This window comes from Ovis canadensis, chromosome 24 (assembly GCF_042477335.2).
Source record: "Ovis canadensis isolate MfBH-ARS-UI-01 breed Bighorn chromosome 24, ARS-UI_OviCan_v2, whole genome shotgun sequence".
Taxonomy (NCBI): Eukaryota; Metazoa; Chordata; class Mammalia; order Artiodactyla; family Bovidae; genus Ovis; species Ovis canadensis.
In genome coordinates, this window is record NC_091268.1 from 53,648,942 (window position 1) to 53,671,159 (window position 22,218).

Genomic DNA, 22,218 nt, shown 5'->3' on the forward strand with positions numbered 1-22,218 from the left:
CCTCTTCCCAGCATTTTCAGCCACCAAATCGAGTGGTTCTTTGTCCTGAGTCAGCCTTTCCCAGGTTCTGTCCTGAGCCCTAACCCTAACCCTAACCCTAAGTCACGGGGGAGCTCTGCTTTTCTGGTTTTATATCACACTTTGTCTGTTCTGTGCTGGCAGCCAGTTAGACGTGACTAATTCATGTGTGTTGAGAGATATCAAGGGGAAATTAAAGACAAGAACATTAAGGAGTTTGACTTGGGGAATTTTGTAACGGAGTTCAGACCTTACAAGGCTGGCTCATCAAGTGAAAAAAAAATACAGTGGGAAAAAATCAACCACCGCCCCCAAATTACTGAGAGTATAATTAGTCTCAACTTTTCATATGATGGTCACGTCTGCAAGGGTTTGCCAAAGGTAGGGAGAGGGTTGTTTCTATGAGGGGGCTGGGAAAGGGCTCAAGGTTTTACCTACTTTGGGCACTGGTGTGAGACAGAGGAACCAAGTATGAAGTCCTTCCTGTCTCTTTGGGATGTGTTAGTCACATTAATGGCAGTAGAGAAGGCTGTCATTTTTCTTTCTCTGGACTGACCCTGGGCGGTACTTATGCCATATCAGGGACTGGCTGGCTAAGCCCAGAAGTCTCTGGTAAAATGAAGACTCTCCAGGGAATAAGGTAAAGTCAAATCTATAAAACAGAAAAGAGTTCAACCCTTGGTACTGTCTTTGCTTCTTTTGAGTCAGCTTGACATCTTTTAGAAACTAGCGATGGTCCTCTAGTGAGGACTTGGGAATTGGAATTCTGGCTGCCAGTTACTACGTGACAACTTCCCTTACCTGTAACAAGGAAGCAGGAGTATCCATTGTTCCTGGTTGTTGTATGTCAAGCAGGTAAAATAATACATGCAAACGAACCTAACATACAGTAGGCGCTTGGAATATATTTGTTGCATCTAAAGCAAGAAACCAACACATACTCTTTCCTCTGGTTGTATTTTCTATGAGATAAGGCTTTCTACTATCCCAAGGTTTAAAAGTTTAGACATTGTAGAAATGAGGACTTTGTGAGGCCCCCAGATGGTAGAAGGGCATAGTGATGCCCTTAGGATTCTCCCTTGCAGGTCGAGTCTTGTAGGGTTCCAGGTGACTCTATCCAAGGCGGTGACATCAGCCACCACGCAGGTATCTCCCCAAAGCTCTGAGCCTGAGGACTCATTAGTCTCCTAGACTTGGACGTTCCAAAGATCTAAGGCTCAGTAAGTCCACGTGGAGCACTCCACCCCTGACTTCTCCCTTCGGTGCTGGCAGCACCATTCAAATTCGCCTGAAAAAGAAGTAACTTTATTTAGTTTCTATGTTTGGCCGCACCATGTGGTATGCAGAGATCTTAGTTTCCCAACCAGGGATTGAACCCATGCCCTCCGCCTTGGAAGCCTAGGGTCCTAACCACTGGTGTGTGTGTGTGCTTAGTTGCTCAGTCATGTTAAACTCTTTGTGACCCCATGGACTATAGCCCAACCAGGCTCCTCTGTCTATGGGATTCTCCAGGCAAGAATACTGGAGTGGGTTGCCATTCCTTTCTCCAGGGGATCTTCCCGACCCAAGGATCGAACCCAGGTCTCCTGCAATGCAGGCAGATTTCTTTACCACTGAACCACCAGGGAAGCCCCCTAACCACTGGACCACCAGGGAATTCCCAAGGAGTAACTTTTAAGCTCATCAAAATTAGATGAAGAAATCAAATGGTTTCCAATAAACAAATCTTATACTTTTGCTTTAATAAAATTTCCACTCTTGTATGTCTGTAAACAGCTTAGGGGATGTATATGAAAATGCATGCATGAAATAGAGTTCACGGCGGGAGTAGGGGCATCATCTGCCTAGTTCTTGCCTTGCCCTCCCCGGGGCATGCTGGTGTTGAGGAGGCTGTCAGCCATCCAGTGCCTGTCAGGAAGTTCATTCTGGATGTCAGCCTTTCTGTGGTTCACCAGCAGGGACACGGGCATGTGGGAGTTACAAGACATTTGGGTGCGTTAGGAATTCATGAGATCCAGGATGGCTGTCTGAGCATATGGGCTTTGAGTAAGCCCCACCTCTGCACAGACTCATCCCCAGGTGCACACTGCCTTCAGGGGCTGATTCCCCAGCTGGGCAGAGCTCAGTCTCACTAGGCTCCTAGGCCTTGCTTAGCTGACACCTTCTGCAGGAAGCCCCCCTGGATTCCTCCTGGGTTCTCATGCTGTGGGCTGGCAAAGAGTCTGACACTGAGGAGTGCTGACCAATGTCTCCGTCCAGCCTCCACACGCCCTGCCCAAGGGAGAGGACAGTAGTGCCACCGTCAGAGAGAACCAGAGCCGGACAGTGATCAAAGCAGTAAAAACAAAACTGTACTCAAGATCTAAGGCAACAGGAGAAAAGAAGGCTCAGAATAGAAGCGGACGCAATCCTGAACGGCACAAGGGCAAGGAGAGATTCGCAGCCAAGGTGCAAGGTAGGAGGAAGCTGCTGGATGGAAAATTACCAAGAGGAAAGGAATATTAGGGGCGTGGTGGGGGGAGTTCTGGTTAAACAGATCCTACAGGATTCTTGCTGAAGGCAGGCCAGGGTGTTCAGACATCACCTAGGGAATGGTGAGGGTGAGGACTCTGATCAGATATGATGGTGATCTGATATCCAAGGCAAGGATTCTGGTGAAACTGACTTGACAGGGTTTCTGCTAAAACTGGGCAATGAAGAGACAGACATGGGAGCCCCAAGGTGGATGAGGCTCAGACTCAAAGTTTGGTGGAGGAGGGAGTCTTTTGTACACTTGGCTTGTGCCTCCTCTGTCTGCAATCCACACTCCACCCTTGCCTGTTCCTCTCTGCCTGGACTTGAACCTCTGCCCCTGATTGGCGGACATTTTTGTCATTTCTGTTGGTACCCAGGCTGTGGGTGTGTGGGGGGGAGCTGTTTGCTCTTCCTTTCTGCCCTCTGCCCTGTCCCCAGGCCCAGCATAGCCATGCTCGACCTGCGCTTCTGGGTGAGGGGCTAGAATGGACTTGACGCCCAGGCAGGTGCCGGCATCTGACAGGGGGCTGGGGCAGGGAGGGGCTCCCTCTGCAAGAACGGGGGGCAGAGTCCATCACAGCAGTGTCACAATTGCAGAACCAAGAGATGTTCCCCAGGTGATCAGGATCCCCCCCTATCTGCCATCCCCATTTCCATAGCTTAACTCTCATCTCGTGCCGGAGACTGAATGTTTGGGTCTGCCCCTTACCCCCTACTCAAATTCACACGTTGAAGCCTAACCCCCAATGTAATATATGCCATCATTTTGGAGGAGGGGGACTGTGGGGTGTGATTAGGTCACGAGGGTGGAGTCTTCATGAAGGCTATTAGTGCCTTTATAAAGGGATCTCCAGAGAGATCACTCACCCTTCTCCCAATGTGAGGACTCAGCGATGGAGCCCTGGCTCTGAACCAGGACGAAGGTTCTCACTGGATGCTGAATCTGCCAACACCTTGATCTTGGACTTCGCAGCCTCCAGAACTGTGAGAAATAAACGTTTCAGCCCCTCCATCTATGGTGACTTTGTTATAGTAGCCCAAATGGATTAAGATATTTTGTTATCTTGAAGCCCTGCCACTTTCCACCTGGGTCACCTCAACAGCCTTTGGACAGCACCCAGTCACCCACCTGGCCCCCTGCCATTCCCACCCCCACCATCCATCTTAACAAGTATGACCCACCTCTGCCCGATGCTTCTGTGGGCTGCCAGCTGCCATGGGGCCCTGCCCCCTCCCAAGACCTGCCTCAAGTCCCCCCGCCTGTCCCCCCCAGCCAATAGGTCTTGCTCAGGCCTGGTCTCCCCTGTCCTCACTGCATCCCAGTCTCCAGCCATCTTTCAGGCGGGGCTGAAATGCCACCTGTCCCCTGAAGGCATGGGGACCTCCTCACCTGGCTCTCACAGTTAGGACTCCAGGACTTGCCGTCTTCTGGGCCGGGAGGCCCTGCGCCCCTCCTTGCTGTGTTCCCCCTCCCCAGACCTGCAGGCGCAGGAGGCCAGCCCTTGCCCTTGCTGCTTCCCCGCTGCCCAGCCCACCTCCACCTGCCTCCCAGCCTTTTGAGAATGTTTATTTGGCTGCAGTGGGTCTTAGATGTGGCACTGGGAATATCTGACCCTTGTTGCAGGTTGTGGGATCTAGTTCCCTGATCAGGGATGGAACCCGGGGCCTTTGCACGGGGAGCGTGGAGTCTTAGCCGCTGGATCACTGAGGAAGTCTCTCCATCAGCCCCCTTTCAGCACCCCCAAGAGAAAGACCTCCAGCTCAAGGTTAGTGCTGGCTGGGCGAAGGGGCCACGTCCAGTTTGGGTCTCTCTTTTTCTCATTCTTGCTGCTTCCTGCTCTCTCAGGCCGCACAGGCCCTGGCAGGCCCCGTCCGCCTCTCTCTCCTCCCTCTTTCCGGCTCACAAGCAGCAGACTGGAGGGCGGACCAGCCCCAGTGCAGGCCCACTCATCCTCCTTTTCTCCCCAGATGGCCTCGTGTTGGCAGAGGTCTCGAGTGCGACTGGGCCCCCTTCCTCGGATGGTCCCTGTGCTTCTGGCCCATCAGCCGCCTCTCTCTGAGCCAGGCGACTGGCAGCACTGGGTACATCTAGATTTTCTCATGGCCCCAAACGGCATCAAACTCCTTGTCCATCTCCAGTCATCCACAGCGTGGAATACCGACTCCTCGTTTCCATGTATAATTGTGACCCCGGGGCTCTCTGTCGCTGCCAGGGAGGAGTGTAACGCTGAGTTCCGAGAGCCCCCAGTGTCAATCCAGAGCTTCCCCAGTGGCTCAGATGGTAAAGAAAGTGAAAGTCGCTCAGTCGTGTCTGACTCTTTGTGAGCCCATACAGTCCATGGAATTCTCCAGGCCAGAATACTGGAGTGGATCGCTTTTCCCTTTTCCAGGAGATCTTCCCAACTCAGGGATTGAACCCAGGTCTCCCACATTGCAGGCAGATTCTTTACCAGCTGAGCCACCTAGGGAAGACGAAGAATACTGGAGTGGGTAGCCTATCCCTTCTCCAGCAGATCTTCACGACCCAGGAATCGAACCGGGGTCTCCTGCATTGCAGGCGGATTCTTTACCAACTGAGCTATCCGGGAAGTCCCAGATAGTAAAGAATTTGTCTACAATGCAGGAGACATGGCTTTGATCCCCGAGTCGGGAAGATCCCCAGGAGAAGAAAATGGCTACCCACTCCAGTATTCTTGCCTGGAGAATTCCAAGGACAGAGGAGCCTGGCGGGCTACAGTCCATGGGATCAAAAAGAGTTGGACACAACTGAGCAACGAACGCTTTCAGTGCAAATTCAGATGGTCCCAAAGCCGAGCCTGCCTGTGGCTGGGGCTGGCGCCTTAGCTGAGTCTAGACTTGGCAGTTTGGTCACCAGGTTCTCCTGGGAACACAGTGACTCCCGCAGGCCTGGATTTTTCCGTTGCTGGTCTCAGCCCTGTGAGCCTCCCTCCCCCATCAGTTTTCACACCTCGTCCTGCAGCCCTTCTGCCCCCAGAAGGTTCTCACATGCTTCGACAAGATCCTTAGGGCTTGGTGAGCCACGGGGCCCCCATCTCCCCCACTCCCCACCAACTGGAGTGAGCACAGAGTCCCACGTTCATCCATGCACGATGCATACGGGCCGAGTGTAAATGAGTGGACATACACCCAGATCAAAAACTCCCGTTGAGAAAGAGGGAAAAGCAGGGGTCGGGCGGCTGGCCTCAGAGGGCGTGAAGGACGCTGTTGAGAACCCACAGGAAGAGGTGGCCAGAAAGGCCAGTGGCCAGGACTGGTGAGTCCATGGAGCCCAAGCACAGGGCCGTGTGACATTTCAAGGAATATCACTGCATGATGCAGAAAACGGGGAGGGGAGGAGGAGCGTCAAGGCTGGAAGCTGGGTCTCTGGCTCCCCAGCACCCTGTGAAGACAGGCCTGCCTGGCAGGGGTCCTGCTCCAGGGTCTGTGCCCACAGGCACCTCGGGCAGCCAGCTGTGACCCCTGGCAGCTCGGGACTTAGGTCCTTGGCAGAGTCAAGGCCAAGTGACTTCAGATCATGCGAGGCCCAAGTGTGGTCCATTTGGGACAGTCCTGAGTAGGCACAAAGGTGACGCCAGGCCTGTGGGGCAGGGATGGGGTCACCTGCAGAGGCTCAGCCAGTCTGAAGCTGTTGGCGAGGCCCATACATCCAATCCAGGTCCAGTGGAGCGTAAGAACGGAGCCTGGTGTGATCACAAGAGTGGGGAATTGTATTTGATTCCAAAACAAACACAGACACTAAGGAGCCTGGCCAGTGGCTCAGGTTTTATTCTTACAGAAGAGTGGGTGGACGCCCTGAGCACATGCGGCTCCTGCAGTCTTCACAGGCGTGAGGCAGAGGAGGACTGGAAGCCACATTGCGACCTGTGACACGTTGAATACAGTGGGCTCCAGGACCTCCGTGTGGACCCTCACTCTGTCCTGCGCAGGGCGAGCTTTGGGGACTCTGCCTGTCACAGGGCAGGAGGAAGGAGAGGCTCCAGGGGTGGGTGTGTGGGGAGGAGACCCTCCGGGAGGGGAGGAAACCGCAGGGCCTAGGGCAGCAGCCTCTGCTTGGCCTCAAGCGGCTGGTGGTCAGCTGAGGGAGGAGGCTCGGGTAGGGACTGGGCGGGGTGGGGTGGGGGCGCCGCCCAGTGGGCAGAGTTGGTGGACTCCACAGCTGGGAACATCTGCAGAGATCAGGGGAAGAAATCGGCTCTTAGGGGAGGGGTCAGGTGGGAACAGGCCAAGAGCACGTGAGCAGACGCCGCGGTGCCAAGGGGTCCCTGCCCGACGAGGTGAAGTGTTCGAAGACAGGGTCTGAAGCCAGTTCTCTGTTTCACTTGCCCCCTCCCCAATTTGGGCTTCCCAGTCCGTTAAGAATCCCGGTCAGTTAAAAATCTGCCTGCAATGCAGTAGACCCAGGTTGGATCCCTGGGTTGGGAAGATCCCCTGGTGGAGGAAATGGCAACCCACTCCAGAATGCTTGCCTGGAAAACCCCATGGACAGAGGACCCTGGCGGCCTATAGTCCATGGGGTCACAAGTGTCAGACATGACTTAGAAACTAAATCACCACTACCTCCTCCCCCATTTGTTTCCTATCTGGTTCTGGGGCCTGACTCTGACTATATCCCCTGCCCCTCATTAGGAGTGGGCTTGACCAGTGGGCAGCACTGGTAGGCTGGGAAGGGGAGGACATGCCGGGGCGGGGTGGGGGGCAGTCGCACCCCTCCTCCACAACCCCAGCTCCCACCCAGTGACGCCGCCTCCCGCCTCCAGCTCCCTGCAGGCCCCACAGCCTCCTTCCCCGCCCGCCCCTTCAGGTCCAGGTGCTGGTCTCCCGTGCCTCCATTCCTATCACTCCCCTTTTCCTGGCTCTGCCGCTCTCCTGAGTTATCTCCTCTTCAGAGCTTCTCAATGGGACCAGCTGGGGTGAAGAGGGGGTGGGGAGAGGGTCCCGGAGTCCAAAGCACAGAGGCCCACAGGACCGGACGGGGAGTGCCATGGACAAGTGCGCCTGCAGAAAGGTGGGGGGATGGTGGGCATGGAGCACCTGAAAGCCCAGTCTCACCCACAGGGCCTGGTCACTTCTCAGGGCCCGGAGTAGGACCCTGCAAACCACAGGCGTGACACTGGCAGAACTTCTGATTTTTTCTGCCATCTTTTAATGAGACCTTCAGTTTTTAGAGACTTTTTCTTTTGATGTGGACCACGTTTAAAGTCTTTACTGAATGTGTTACAGTATTGCTTCCGTTTTATGTTCTGGCTTTTTGGGATCGAGGTGTATGGGATCTTACTTTCCTGACCAGGGATCAAAACTCTCACCTTCTCCACTGGAAGGCAAAGTCCTAATCACTGGACTGCCAGGGAAACTATCTATATATACATATCTGCTTTATTGAGATATAACTGACATATAACATTGTATTCGTTTTAGGTGTTCAATGTAATGATTTGATGTGTACTGTGAAATGACTGCCACAATAATTTAGTTAACCCTCATCACCACACACAGTTACATTTTCCGCCCCCTTGTGATGGAAATCCCTATGCAGGCAGGTCTGAGTCCTCCGTGGTCTGAGCAGACCCACAGCCAGACCACCAAGGGTCTGGAGGGGAGAAGCTGTCACTTCAAGCAGGTATGAACCCTCTGAGAGCCCAGTCAGACTGTGATGTTGATGTCCTGTCTTAAGGGGTGGGGGTATGGGGCATTAGTGAAAATAGAAGAAAAATGGTACCAGTGTGATGATAGCTGGGCAAGGCCCAGGGCCCAACCTCCGTGGGTGCAAGATGTCACCATAAGACGGCAGCTGCGGCCCTGGGGCGGGGTGGGGGGCAGATACAGGTAAGTTTTGGGGAGGGCTGTGGGCATCCCCTGAGTCTCCCACTTCACCTTCTCACACCTCCTGGGCGGCCGTCTCCCACTCCCGCCTCCCTCTGCTGGGGGAACACACGTCCCTTCCTAGAAGCGGGCCCTCTTCCTGGTCACTTGGAAAGTTTCCAGATCTGAGGGCTTATTGCATTCATCCAGCGACCCCTGCCCAATGGCTGGCCCCCTCGGTCCGCGTCCTCCTCCATTCTGGGAACACCCCCCACCCCCACCTTCCATCCAGCGTTGGCCCCGCGCGAGCCATGGGCGTCCGGCCCACCTGCTCTTGTCCTGCTGGCCCCTGCCCGGCAGGGATCGGCCCTGCCCCGTCCGGATCTGAGGGCACGCGGGCCTGCACGACGCCTCCCCGAGGCCACTCATAGGGGTCACCGCCTCCCTCCACCATCGCGGGGCCTGGGATGGAGCCAGCAGGCTCTGGCGCTCAGCGGAGATCCTGGAATCGCGGTTCAATGAGGAGGCTGCGCGGGTTCTGGGGAGCGGCGGTCAGGCCCGGGACCCCGCGGGCGTCTCCAGGGCCAGGGCGGGGCGGGGGGGTCCCCGGAGGTGGGGTTGGGTCCTGGGAAAGCGCGGGGGAGGGTCGCCGCGGTCCCCAAGGCGGGGGTCCTGGTGCACACGAGCGCGCGGACCCAGGGCCGAGGGCGCCCTCGCGCGAGGGGCGCGTCCTCTCCCCCCACGCACGACCCTTTGAGGCCGCACTGGACCCCGCGTGACCGGAAGTGCCCCCCCGTGGGCACTGGCGAGGCGGAGCCCGGCGGCGGCACTTCCGGTGCCCACGCGCCGCCGCCGCCGCGCAGCTCCGGGGCCGTCACTTTGTGTAGCGCGGGGCGCGCAGGCCCCGGCCCGGCCCCGGTGTCCGGCGGCGGCTCGGCGGCTGGCGCGCGCGGTGAGCGGGCGGCGCGGTGAGTGCGCGGCTGGGCCGGCGGGCGGCGCGCGCGGGCGGCAGGTGCGGGCGGGTCGGGCGCTGGCGTGGGGTCGCGGTCGCGCGGCCCCTCGACGCCGGCGCGCGAGGCCGCGGTGAGATCGCGGCGCGCGGCGGGGTGGACCCGGCCTGGACCTGGGGTTGGGGGGCCCGAAGCGGCGCGCTGGCCTGGCCTTGGGCGGCCGCGCCCACGCTCAGTGCAGCCGGTGGACCCCCGCCCCGGCCTGCGCGATGCGGGCGGGCTCCGACCCCCGGGGTCGGTCCGGGTTGGCAGCGCGGAGTAGGCGGGCAGCGGAGGACACACGCGCGCGACTCCTGGGAGGTGCCCTCCCCGGTCTAGGCCGGAGGGGCGAGGGTTGGGCCGCGGCCGCCCCCGGGACACACCCATCCAGGAGGGGCTGTCACGGCCTGGCCCCTACTTCCGCGGGAGGAGGGGGCCTGATCAGCCCCCTGAAGGGGTAGAGATGGCTGGGCTGGCGCCCCTGGCAAGCCTGCTTAGTGACCTTGGGGGCCTTGTCTGGGTCTTCCCTCTGCAAATGGAGGCTCCGGTGGGCAGTCTTGTACCACCAGGAGGCAGGTTTCGGAGCTCACGCCTGGGATCGGATAGGGTCCTTCCTGGGGTCTGATGGGGTCTGGGCTGCCTCGTGTGGTCGCAGAGATGGGAGAGGGGCTGGCCTTTGGAGGAGGACCCAGTGGGCAGAGGAGAGGGGAGGTATGCAGGGTCAGGCCCTGCTGTGCCTGGGTGGGGAGACGTTAGTGCTGGGTTTGGTTCAACAAGTGTTGGCAGGTCTGGGGCGCTGGCTGCCAGGTGAGGGGCTGCCTTTGGGCAGCAGGCATGGCCCCGCGATACACCTACACCAGGGGCACACCAGGAGAGTAGACGGGCCCAAATCGTGGACAATCAATGAGGATCCTGGTAGTCAAGGAAGAAGATGGAAGCCTGGAAGGCCTTGAATAACGGGTGTGGCCAGTGAGGCCACCAGAGGGTAGGAAGGGGCCCAGCTGCCCCTGCGCCCACCCATTCCTCCTGCTGCTCCCTGTAGGTTCCCTGGATATGGGATTTCAGTGGAGAGTTGCTGAAAGTTTCCCAAGTTTGCCACTTGCTGTCTGTGGGGCAGGCATCTTGTCACCACCCCCCCCCAACCCTGCTCTAAATTCTGCAGCATGGTGCCCTAGGGTGCACCCACCTCCCAGGCAATAATGGCCTGGGATGACCTGCGGGGTTATGTTGATCAGGTTGCTTACCTGGCTTACCTGAGCGGGATGCCAGGAGGTGAGTGTCTGGTGGTCTGCCAGGCTGGAAAGAGAAGAGAGGAGAGTGTGCAGCACATACCTGGCCTGGGGAGGCAGAAGGAACCTGGCATCCAAGTTACTTAGTTACTTTTTCACAACCATTCTGTCCCAGATGCTGGGTCAGGATGGAGGGATGTCTGGCTGGGCTGTCGGCAGGGTGACTGCCCATCTCCATGGCAGCCGGGTCTTTCCTTCCCTGGTCACCAGCAGGTGCACCTCTTAGGAGAAGAGCCCTTGGGGCCTGACCTCCTTAGATGCACCACCAGTGGGTTCCAGGGTGAAGAACCCTCAACAGCAGTTAGTCTGTTCCGGAACGTGATAGTGGGGCCAGAATACTGAGTCTTAAAAAGCTTATGTTGATTGCATTGACCGCAGACTTCAGAATCACTCCTTTGGTAAATATCTGAGTGCTCACTCTGTGTCTGGCACAGAAGAGATTTGAGAGAGGAGCAGAGGGAGCTTCTGCCTGCCTGGAGTTGACTGTGTGCTTGGGGAGACAAGCAATAGCAGACAATTCAATAAGTGTATTAAAATGTAGGTGCTGAGAGTGCAGAGTCCTGGGAACTGTGCATGTCACAGGAGCCCAGGGGGGCTGCCTCCAAAGGCCCAGTGAAGAGGGAAGGAGAGTGCCAGGGAGCGGGAGCGACATGTGCAAAGGTCTTGAGGTGGAACGAGCACGGGGTCACTTTATTGCAAAGCCACGAGTCCTCAGGTGCAGGCCCAGCCTGGGGGCGCCTGCTGTGGGAGAGAGCTAGGCAGGAGGGGCTCTGCTGGGCTTGGCATGGCATCTGGGCTCAGCCTGAATTTGCAGCCTGAGGCCTGGATGAGAAGAGCCTCCCTCTGGGCCTGAGGTGGGTGGCGATTGGGAAACCTCTGCCGAGCGTTTCTGACACGCCAAGTGCTGAGTAGGGCTCCGTCCTTCTGCAGGCGGCCGAGGTGACGCACGCACGTGTTTCTACAGCTCAGGCCCCTTCACGTGGCCAGAGAGCCGCAGAGCCTGAGGACACGGGCTCTGTGAGCGACTGGGGCGGAGGTGGCCTTCCTGGGTGTAGCGCCCACGACCGGCACGTTTGGTCCAGGGATACAGGACCGAGAATGGGGTCAGCGTGAGAGTCAGAACAGAGGTGGCTTCTGGGTGCCGGTGTGCCCCTGGACTTGGGTCCCGATCTCTGGGAGGAGCTGTGCGAATGCTCAGAGTTCCCTCCCAATTACAGTGTGGATTTTAAAGTGGCAGCTCAGAGCACTTGAGAAAAATGAGCTCACGCTGCCTTATTAACAGAGACATGATGAGTTGTGGTAAGAGCTAATCAGTGAGCACTTCTCCTAGGAGGTGCCCAGAGTGGTCTGGACTGTTCTTATGACTTGGGGGCACCTTTCTGTGCGGGCCCTGTCCCGGTTTAGGGGTTCTGTGGCGGACACCATGTGCTGATAGAGCTGGCTGAGCTGGGGTGGGCCCTGGTATCCTCTCATCCTCCGGGGTTCCCACTCTCTGCCCAGGATCCTGGGGTCGCTGTGTTTGTAGTAGGCTTGGCTCACTTTGGAAGTGACCCCATTCAGGTCTGAGAGACTGATGAGCCACGCTGGCTGATGGCCCTTAGCCTCTGCGCTTTGCACTCAAAGCCCCTGCCTCTGTCTTGTCCCCAGTGCTCCACTGGGGTTGGTGAAGGATGCGCAGGTGGAAGGGAGGAGTGGTCCCAGGGCTCCTGGTATCCCGTCCGCCTTGGGTCCACAGCCCTAGGCTCTGTGCCCCAGGCATTGTGGCTGTGTCCCCCCCACCCCCCACCGAGTGCCTGGCTGAGCCGTCAGTGACATCCACGGGAGCTTCAGGTGCTGTGAGTCACCGGAGCTTTGATGACTCGATGCTTAGGGTTCTCGGATCCCTAAACGTGAACAGGGTTACCAGGCGTTTTATTTCACCTTTGCTGATCCAGCAATGAACCAGATCTCCATGACCTGCTGAGCTTTTTCTAGGTGCCCTGGACGTCACGAGGGGCGAGGGCTGTGCCATATGCCTGCTCCCGAAGGGGCCTGACCTGCTGGCTCGGCAGAGCAGGTGTTCCCGGCAGGGTGGTCTCACCTTCCCCGCCCAGGGCCGTGGCCTGCATGCTCAGACTTTGGCTCCCATACTCCCTGCTGCCAGGTTTGAGTGTCCAGAGCTCAGAGTGTTTGAGCATCTCCTCCACTCATATATCGGGTGGGCTGTTCCTCACAGGCTGTGTGCACCCCTTTCACTTAATCTTAGCCAAAAGGCCGAGAAGTGATTGTGCGCAACCTTTTCAGCTAAACACAGGCTGGACCACCCTCTGGCACGTTGCCTGGACTTTATGCTTCCACATCCTTGTGGATAAAAAACGCAGGATTAATCCCCAGTTTACTCCAAGAAAGCACAGTGGTTCACAGCAAGCCTGTCCTGCTCCCAGGAAAGAGCCGCGGCCAAGTAACGGGGGTCACAGTGAGGGGCTCTTTGGCAGCATTTCTGGGGACAGAATCTAGGTTGTGCCCCCTGAGATCATGGAAAGAGCTCCTGTCCTGGTGCCCAGTGCCCTGCCCCTGAGGGCAGAGCAACCCGGCCTCCCCAGGAGGGCTGAAGGGCCCCGGAGCAGACGCGTGGTGGCAGCGCGTCACCGTTACCGTCTGTGTTTCAGGCCGAGTTGAGGCTCCTGGCAGAGGCGATGGCAGCCCCTCGCACGACTCCAGACTCGCCCGCTGCGCAGCTGGAGAGGCTGGACGGATCGGAGTGTGGTCCTGACCAAGAGGAAGACGAGGAGGAAGGAAAGGGGGAGGAGGTGGAGGTGCTGGAGGAGCGGCTAGTGGAGGTGGTGGTGGACGCGGATGTGGAGGTGGATGGCACGGTGGAGGCGGCGCTGGCAGAAGAGCAGAGTCCAGCGTCGGGGGCCCAGGAGTGCCCCCGCGGTGGCAGGGACACCGAGTCGCCGGGCCTTCAGGAAAAGGGTAAGAGAAAGGAGCTGACCCCTGGGGAGGAAGTTTCGGGGGGCTCTAGGGGGCAGCCGGGAAGAGCTCTTGGACAGTGCGGAGCTGGGGCTGCGGGATCAGCGCCCCGCACTTGAAAAGGGGGCGTGGCCAGGAGCTGCCCATCCTGGCTGGATGGACACGTGTCCGTCCGAGGCTAAAGCCCGGCCCTCAAGAGTCTCTCCGCTCAGCCCTGCAGGCCTCCTGGGCTCCAGCCACGCCGGGGGATGAGGACCTGGAGCGGGATGGGGAGGGGGACGAAGAGGAGGAGGACGAGGACGAGGTCGACTCCCTGACGTCTGGGTCTCAGGTGAGCTGCCCCCTGGTTTGGAGCTCAGTTAACCAGGCAGGGGTTCCGGGGCAGGGGGAGGGGGCGGGATCCGAACCTCCTGTTGCGGAAACCCCCTGCTGGCAGGGCAGCCCCAGCTGTGAGCCCGGTCAGGGCCGCGGGAAGCAGTTGGCCATCTCTAGTCCGAAGCCCAGGGGTTATGGTTCTGCTGTCCTGGGCCTGACCCTTCCCAGGCCACTGTCCTGATTGGGCGCCAGTGCCCACACTCTGCTGGTGCCAGCTGTCCACCCCGGCGTGAGCTCTCACACTGCTGATGTGACCCCTGGCTCTAGGCAGACAGTGACGCGGGAGGGGTGAGGTGGCCCTGCAGCACAGCCGAGGGGTCCTGGGCGTCGTGGTCCTGGGACTTCGGTGTGAGACCCCATGCCGCCCCACCTGAGCTGAGCGATCTCCCTCTCTGAGCCTGAGGTCCTGATTGCTGAATGAGACTGGCCTGGGCGAGGCCTGGGAGCCCCTAGTTCCATTGGGCGTTTGTAGGCTTGCCAGTGATGGGGTGCTGGGCTGTGTCCCCGTGAGCCCCACATTGCAGGGCGAGCCCACTTCCCACTGAAGTGATCTCCTGTCCTGTCTTCGTGGGGGTGTGCCCCTGCCTCTCACCCAGGTCAGGGAAGGACAGTGGCCAGGGTGCTTTGTTTCCCAGGGGCTGGTGACCTTTGAAGACGTGGCTGTGTACTTCTCCCTGGAGGAGTGGGAAAGGCTGGACGCAGACCAGCGGGAGCTCTACAAGGAAGTCATGCGGGAAAACTATGGGATCCTGGTGTCCTTGGGTGAGCAGAGCCCTCCGTCTGCAGGAGGCATGCTAGCCTGACGGCTGCCTGGGGCTTAGCTGTCTGAGGGTGGTTTGTGGAGCCCGAGGATCCTGGAGAAGGGGGTGCTGGTGCCACCTCACCTCCCAGGGAAGCCCTGGGGACCAGCCTGGCTTCTGGCCAGGGTGTGTCATGGGGGGCTCACTGTGGCCCGGCAGCACCGTCCTGGGGAGCGGCTGGTCCTGTGTTGGTCTCTGTGCTCCCCTTAGAGGCCTTGAGCGGCGAGGAGTCCGGAGGCAGAAGAGAGGGGTGGGGCCCGCTGTGGAGGGGGCTTGGCAGGAGAGCTGGGGGTGTGGGAGTTCCAGCGGGGAGGTGGGGAGGCAGGTTCTGGAAGGGATGGGACAGGAGTGGTGGAGGCAGGGCTGTGCGGGTCGGGGTGCGAGTACAGCCCTGCAGCTGCCGCCTGTTCTCTTTGGGCCAGGATACCCAGTCCCCAAGCCGGATCTGATCTTCCGGCTGGAGCAGGGAGAGGAGCCGTGGGTCCCAGACAGCCCCCGTCCCGAGGAGGGAGACATCGTCACTGGCGTCTACACAGGTGAGCGTTACACAGAGTCTCGCAGGTTTTCTGGCAGCCTTCAGCCTGCACCTTTGCTGCAGCCCCAGAGAGGGGCCTGGTGCTGCTGGTCTGTGCTGTTGGGGGGCTCCGTGGGGACTGCACAGCGCTAGGGGCTTATCCCTGCCTTTGAGGGTTGGCTCCTCTTGGTTCCAGTCTGCAGAGGCCTAAGGGCTGGGAAGTCTGTAGCAAATCTCGAGGCTCCTGTTACAAGTCTTTAAAAATAATGCTGTCTCCTTGCCCTGCCCTCTGGTAGGTTTTGTGTGCCTGAGGGTCAGCTCTCATGGCTTCCCCACCCATTCGGCCATCTCTTGCTGGGAGGCCTGGGACCGGGGGCCAGCGTCCCAGAGGCCAGTGTTCAGGGTGGTGGATTTCTCCTGAGACCCCGGACCCGGCTCTGTTGCTCCAACTTTCTGGGCCTCATTTTGTAGTCCTGTAAAAGAGTTTGAAGGAAACCCATAGTTTCCTGCCCTGAGGCTGTCGGACTGTTGGTGCTATGGAGGTGCCCCTCGGGGCCTGTGAGCTGTTCCGGGAGGTCGGGAGGTTCAGTGGAGGCCCGGGCACAGTGCGTGTGTTTGGCGTTAGTCTTGGCTGGTGCTTGCCTTGTGCGGGCTCCGGACGTCTCATGCCACTCATGTACCTGGAGCAGCGTGTAGAGGTTTTAAATAAAATACAGGAAGACACAAACGGCACTCTGCCTACACGTGTGCTCTTCAGAGTATCTCCTCGCCTACTGTTTATTCTCATAGCAGCGCTGTGAAAGAGCAGGGGAGGGACGATTGGTCTCACTTGACAGCGGAGGAAATCAGCTTTTGAAGCAGTGATTCAGTCACTCGCCCACGGTGGGCTCAGGCCGCGGGCCTTACGTTCCACTGTGCTGTGGGCTGGCCTTCCTGCCCTGGATCCCCACGTTCTCTGGGTCCCTGTGGGAATGTCTCCTGGCCTTCAGAATTGGGGGGCGGGCCTCTGGCTGGCGAGAAATGCTGCTGCTGCCTCCAGGCTGAGACTGGGGTGTAGGTGATGTTTCTCAGAGGGTCTTAGCAGGAGGTGTGCCCTGTTTCAGGGGTCCAGCTCTGAAATGCCACCTGGGGACAGAGATACTGCAGGTCTTCATTGGCTGGTCTCTGAACACGTGGTTGGGTGTGTCCGCCTTCTCCACATGTCTCGGGGAGAAGTATGGGCAGGTTGTCAGGCTTGGAACATGGCCCCGGCTGAGGCAGTCTTCACCTGGTGTCAGAGTCCTCAGGAGTGGAAATGTCAGGGAGACGAGGTGCCAGGCTCCCTTCCCCAGGGTGCACTTGTCCACTCCCCACGTGGATTCTGGAAGAGGCAGTGGAGAAAGCCCCAAGCCCTTTGTCAGAACACCTCCTCCACCCCGGCTCCAGCCTCACCAGTAGACCTGATGGGTCCTCACTCAGATCCCAAACAGGCTTGCATCTGGGAATGGGGGGAGCCCTGTCCCCACCACAACCTGGAGTGATCCTTCCAGGTGCTGGAATTCTGAGGTGGACTGCATGGTGCGTGGCCGTGGCGGACAGATGCAGGCAGAGGGCACCCGAGGAAGGTGGCACACAGGTGCTCTGAGCACCGGGGGTGCTGCAGGCCAGGTTCCTTGTGTGACATAGCGCCTGCTCTGTAAATACCAGTTCTCTCCTGGGTGTATCATGACTGCAGGCATATCACCCCATTTATAAACCAATTCTCTGTCTGCACTGTTCACTGAAGGGTGAGATCAGGAAACTGCTGGTGGAGGAGGGACGGGATTGCAGGGTCCTGAAGTGGGTCCTCGGCCTTCTATGACGGGAAGATGTTTGTAGCTCACCCGGTCTTAGTCAGTTTGGGACCATTTCTCAAGTGCACAACGGCTCAGAAGAAAAACAAACAGGCTTCAGGGAGGCTCGTCTCTGCCTGCAGAATAACCAGAGCATAGTTAGGGTGAGTGCAGAGAGCTGAGGCCTCCAGGCCCTTTAGGTCCTTGCTCAGGGCAGCCTTTCTTGGTTCTGCCCTGGGGGTGGGTGCCTGAGGCTGGGGGAGAGGGACCCAGAGCTGGAGAGATGCTGAGCAAAGCTTAGGTGCTCAAAACGTCAAGTCCTCCGTGACCTGGCCGTGCTGGGGCTGGGGTCTTGGCTGCCTTGGGCCAAGCAGGCCAGGAGGTGGGGTTCTCCAGGAGAGAGTGGGCTTTGGGAAAAACAGAGCAGGCATCTCAATCTATTTTTCTGGCCTGTGGTCTCACAGGAGCCCCCAGGCAACGTCACCCACTTTGTAGGTGTCCCTGTTCTTCAGTGAGGTGGCAAGCCCTGGAGGGAGCTGGAGGTGTGGAAAAGGGATTAATTAGTTGAGGCCATGTGAGGCAAGTTCCAGAAGGGAAGGAACACCTAGGAGGGATGGAGAAATCTCCTGTCTGCAGAGTTCCTCTTACCTGGGGTAGGGACGGAGGCACCCTGAATTCCGCCCGGTGCTCCGGGAGCCTGGTGTCCCGCAGAAACAGCTCCTTGCAGGAGCCGGTAAGGGGCTGCTGGCACGGTGTCGTCTCACCTCTCCTGTGGTCTTCTCGTCACCTTCAGGGGCCTGGTTCTGGACCGATGACATAGAGGACCATGAGGAGGACGACGATGAAGACTTCCTGGCAGAGGTGGCAGAGGAGGAGAACGAGCCCCCGGGGCTGTGGTCGGCGGCCTACGGAGTGGGCGATGTGCCTGGGACCTGGGGCCCTGATGACTCGGATTCTGCGCAGACTCCGGAGGGCTGGGGTCTGGACCCCGGCGGGCTCGGGGTCCTGGCCCCGGGGTCTGAGTCGAAGCCCTTTCTGCCGGACCGGGAGCCGGGTGCGAGCCTCCTGGCGCCCTGGGCGTTCCCAGCCGCGGTGGCCGCGCCAGCCGGGCGCCCGGAGACGACCTGCGACGTGTGCGGCAAGGTGTTCCCACACCGGTCCCGGCTGGCAAAGCACCAGCGCTACCACGCGGCAGTCAAGCCCTTCGGCTGTGACGAGTGCGGCAAGGGCTTCGTGTACCGCTCGCACCTGGCCATCCACCAGCGCACACACACCGGCGAGAAGCCCTTCCCGTGCCCAGACTGCGGCAAGCGCTTCGTGTACAAGTCGCACCTGGTCACGCACCGTCGCATCCACACGGGCGAACGGCCTTACCGCTGCGCCTTCTGCGGCGCGGGCTTTGGGCGCCGATCCTACCTGGTCACGCACCAGCGCACGCACACAGGGGAGCGGCCCTACCCCTGCCCACACTGCGGCCGCAGCTTCAGCCAGAGCTCGGCGCTTGCGCGGCACCAGGCGGTGCACACGGCCGACCGGCCCCACTGCTGCCCCGACTGCGGCCAGGCCTTCCGCCTCCGCGCCGACTTCCAGCGCCATCGACGGGGTGGCGGCTGTGCGGAGCCGGGCAGCGAGGGCCCTCGGCGGGAGCCCTGCAGTGAGACGGGGCCCGCAGCGGGGCCCGAGGAGGCCGAGGCAGGGCCAGAGGGGCTGGAGGGGCCCGAGATCGATGAGGCGGACGGAGAGACTGAGGGAGAAGCCGAGGTGAGAGAGGCAGCGGTGGAGGCACCCACCCCGCGAAGCAAGGACGACCCTGAACCGGACAGGCGGTTTCTGGGGCTGGGCAACGGCCTGGGGGAGGGCGAAGGCCCTTCTTCGCACCCGCTCGGCTTCCACTTTCCCATGCACCCCAAATCTTGGCTCCACCCGGATGGCTTTCCGATCCTGGGCCTCCCGGACTTCGGGGAGCGGCTGCCGGCCGACGGGCGCCCCCTGCCCGGACCCCTGGGGGGCCGGCTCTCCCTGGTGGAGGGCACCGGGCTGGCCTGCGACCCTTTTGGCGGCGGGGCCGGGCCTGGAGGCGCCAGCGGCCTGCGCCCGTTCGGGCCTGCTGTCGGGGGGCTGCTGGCGGAGCCGGCACCCGCCGCGCTAGCCGAGGAGGAGAGCCCGTGGATCTGCTCCGACTGCGGCAAGACGTTCGGGCGCCGCGCGGCTCTGGCCAAGCACCAGCGCTACCACGCGGGCGAGCGGCCGCACCGCTGCGCCGACTGCGGCAAGAGCTTCGTGTACGGTTCGCACCTGGCGCGCCACCGCCGCACGCACACCGGCGAGCGGCCCTTCCCGTGCCCGGAGTGCGGCGCGCGCTTCGCCCGTGGCTCGCACCTGGCGGCACACGTGCGCGGCCACACGGGGGAGAAGCCCTTCGTCTGCGGCGTGTGCGGCGCGGGCTTCAGCCGGCGCGCGCACCTGACGGCGCACGGGCGCGCGCACACGGGCGAGCGGCCCTACGCGTGCGGCGAGTGCGGCCGCCGCTTCGGGCAGAGCGCGGCGCTGACGCGGCACCAGTGGGCGCACGCCGAGGAGAAGCCGCACCGCTGCCCCGACTGCGGCAAGGGCTTCGGCCACAGCTCGGACTTCAAGCGGCACCGGCGCACGCACACGGGCGAGAAGCCCTTCCGCTGCACCGACTGCGGCCGCGGCTTCGCGCAGCGCTCCAACCTGGCCAAGCACCGGCGCGGCCACACGGGCGAGCGGCCCTTCCCGTGCCCCGAGTGCGGCAAGCGCTTCTCGCAGCGCTCTGTGCTCGTGACGCACCAGCGCACGCATACGGGCGAGCGGCCCTACGCCTGCGCCAACTGCGGCCGCCGCTTCTCGCAGAGCTCGCACCTGCTCACCCACATGAAGACGCACCGCGGCGCGGCGGGCGCGCCGGTCCAGGCGCCCGCGGCGCCCGTGCCCAAGGCCGAGGCGCCCGCCAAGGGGCTGCCGAGCGCGGGCGCAGGGACCGGGCCCGAGGAGCACGGCAGTACCCTGCTGGAGTTCGCGGGCGGAACGAGCTTTGGCTCCGAGCCGACGGCCGCCTTCGCGGGGCCTTCGGGCGTCTACGAGGAGACCATCCTGTGAGGGCCTGTGACGGAGGCGCAGGCCGCTAGGCCGCCGGCCCTTTGCTCCTCTGGCCTCGGGGGATGCTGAGGGCCCCAGCCTGGTGCGGTGCCTTACCCTCAGCCCCGGTGCACCGGCCTCAGGCTTCCCTCCTGCTCGGCCCTAGAGAACCGGCCGCCGAGCTCGCATGGCCGTGCGGGGGGCGCGGGGGGCGAGGCGAGCCGCGCGCGGAGCCGATGGGGCAGGGGCGGCCACCTCGATGGGAGACTGCGACATCCCTGGATCGATGCGGTGAGGCCACGCGGTGGGGACGGCTGGCGATGTTATTTATTTTACCCGGGTTCGATTTGGGTGGTCCAGGGGAGAGGTGGCATGTGAGTGAGTAACGGGGGTTTAACGTAACGGCGAGGGAGGGGAAGGCCTTGCGTCAGGGGAGGGTGGGGTGGTCGAGGGGTTTGGCTGACGACTTCTTCCCATTCCTCAGCGGGAGACTTCAGGGATCTCCTGGCCCTTCAGAGTATGTCCAGGAAACGTTAAGGACTGTGCGTGGCGAGGGGAGACCTCGTGGGTTTTCAGAGGACGGCGTTCCTCCCTAATCCGGGGTGGGGGAAGCAGAGATGCGCCTGGGAAAGCTTTTGTTCTGTGGCCGCGGATATTTATTTCCAGTGCTTGTATGGCCCGAAGAATCTGGAAGGAGGAGAAAAAAGCCAGAAACCAAACCGTGGCCCCATGCAAGGTGGGGTAGGATCGGGTAGCAGGTGTCCACAGGGTCCCCAGGGACCTTGAAGCCTTACTCTCCAGGGTCCTCACTCTGCTCACCCCACTGGAGCACCGAGATCCAGCCTGGTGGCGTGGGGTTTAGTCTTAACTCCCCCTTGGAATCCTTTGGTGCCCTTACCCCGGGCAGCTGGAGGCTCGCACTCAGAGATTCCCCCACAGCGCTGCCTTCGGCTCCCCGGCTCCTCTGCCAGCACGGGGGCGGGACATACAGGGCCCTGCTCTTCTGAGCCCGTGGCTCACTTAGATCCAATAACCCAGCGTAAAGTGACATAGGTCGGTAGCAAGGTCGTTTCTTAACATCCCATGATTAGGGCTGTGACTGCCCAGCCCCCTCACCCCAGGCTCCTTTCACTCTGCCTCTGTTTTCCTTCTAAGCTAGAAGCCAGCAGTGTTTCTGTTTAGATTCCCATTTCACAGAGTGGGCGGTAAGCCGTCCACCTTGGGGGGTTCCGACCTGAGCCCGTGGCTCAGTGACTGACCAAGAATCCAACTATGCAAGGCCTGCGGCCAGCACCCACCTTCCAGGCCGGCCGTTTGGAGCCACCAGGTCACCTGCAAGACACCTGCCCCACCCCACCTTGGTGTTTTTTTGGCCACTATGAGTGGGGCCAGAAAACCGAAAATTTGAAGCAACCTTATTCCCTTCTTGACCTAGTTCCTTCTGTGTTAGTGTAGATGCGGCCGCGGGGCCGAGAGCCGGCAGCCAGACCGCTGGAGGCTGGGCGGTAGGAGGCAGCGTAGTCACCGTAGTCGGTGGGTGGGAGGAGGGCCTGGACTGCCGGATGGTGGTGGTGAGGATTAGCCTGGCCGATGGGGGTGGAGTGGGTGGGGTGGGGGGTGAGGAGGACAGGGGTTCCCAGGGAGGCACCAGCGGTGTTGGCTGGTGCCCTCTGTCCCTGGCCTCTCTCCCGCTGTGGGAAGGCGCCTCAGGAAGGGCCCAGGGCAAGGTGGGCCAGCCCTGCTTGGCCAGGGTCCGGTCCATGCCCATCCTGCATGGCCCAGCCTTTGAGCACAGACCTGCAGCCCTGCCCCGCAGCTGTTGGCAGGAGGAAGGACCTAGCTTTAATAAAGAGTGGACAAACGAGCCTTGTGCCTGGACTCCGTGTTGTTGCCCCTTCTCTGGCCCCTCAGGGAGGCCCTGCAGGGCTTCAGGCCCGTCTTATTTCTGCAGATGATGTTAGGAGTGTCTCTTTTCAGAACCTAGAATTGGCCTGTGCGGAGTCAGCCCAAGAGAGCTTCGACCCGTGCCGCCCGTGT

General features: G+C 60.4%; 1 protein-coding gene and 1 long non-coding RNA gene across 2 annotated transcripts; one reads left to right on the forward strand and one right to left on the reverse strand.

The window, feature by feature from the left end:
• Positions 1-6,302: 6,302 nt before the first annotated feature.
• On the reverse strand, positions 6,303-9,156 carry LOC138429754 (uncharacterized). The gene is made up of 3 exons (XR_011252878.1): positions 8,681-9,156; positions 8,270-8,349; positions 6,303-6,719 (listed from the first exon to the last, which is right to left on the reverse strand). It is a non-coding gene; the product is annotated as an uncharacterized lncRNA (long non-coding RNA).
• Positions 9,157-9,230: 74 nt separating this feature from the next.
• On the forward strand, positions 9,231-22,045 carry ZNF316 (zinc finger protein 316). Its single transcript, XM_069571522.1, has 6 exons — positions 9,231-9,320; positions 13,279-13,585; positions 13,795-13,913; positions 14,593-14,719; positions 15,180-15,293; positions 17,876-22,045. Exons 2-6 carry the CDS (start codon positions 13,306-13,308, stop codon positions 20,200-20,202), a joined length of 2,967 nt encoding a protein of 988 aa, XP_069427623.1. The 5' UTR covers positions 9,231-9,320; positions 13,279-13,305; the 3' UTR covers positions 20,203-22,045.
• The last annotated feature ends 173 nt before the right edge of the window (positions 22,046-22,218 follow it).

Excerpts from the sequence above, each read along its gene's own strand:
- ZNF316 (XM_069571522.1), top strand. The coding sequence starts at position 13,306 with ATGGCAGCCCCTCGCACGACTCCAGACTCGCCCGCTGCGCAGCTGGAG. Across the intron at positions 13,586-13,794 it reads GCCGGGCCTTCAGGAAAAGG|CCCTGCAGGCCTCCTGGGCT; the intron begins GTAAGAGAAAGG and ends CTCTCCGCTCAG. Across the intron at positions 14,720-15,179 it reads TGGGATCCTGGTGTCCTTGG|GATACCCAGTCCCCAAGCCG; the intron begins GTGAGCAGAGCC and ends TCTTTGGGCCAG.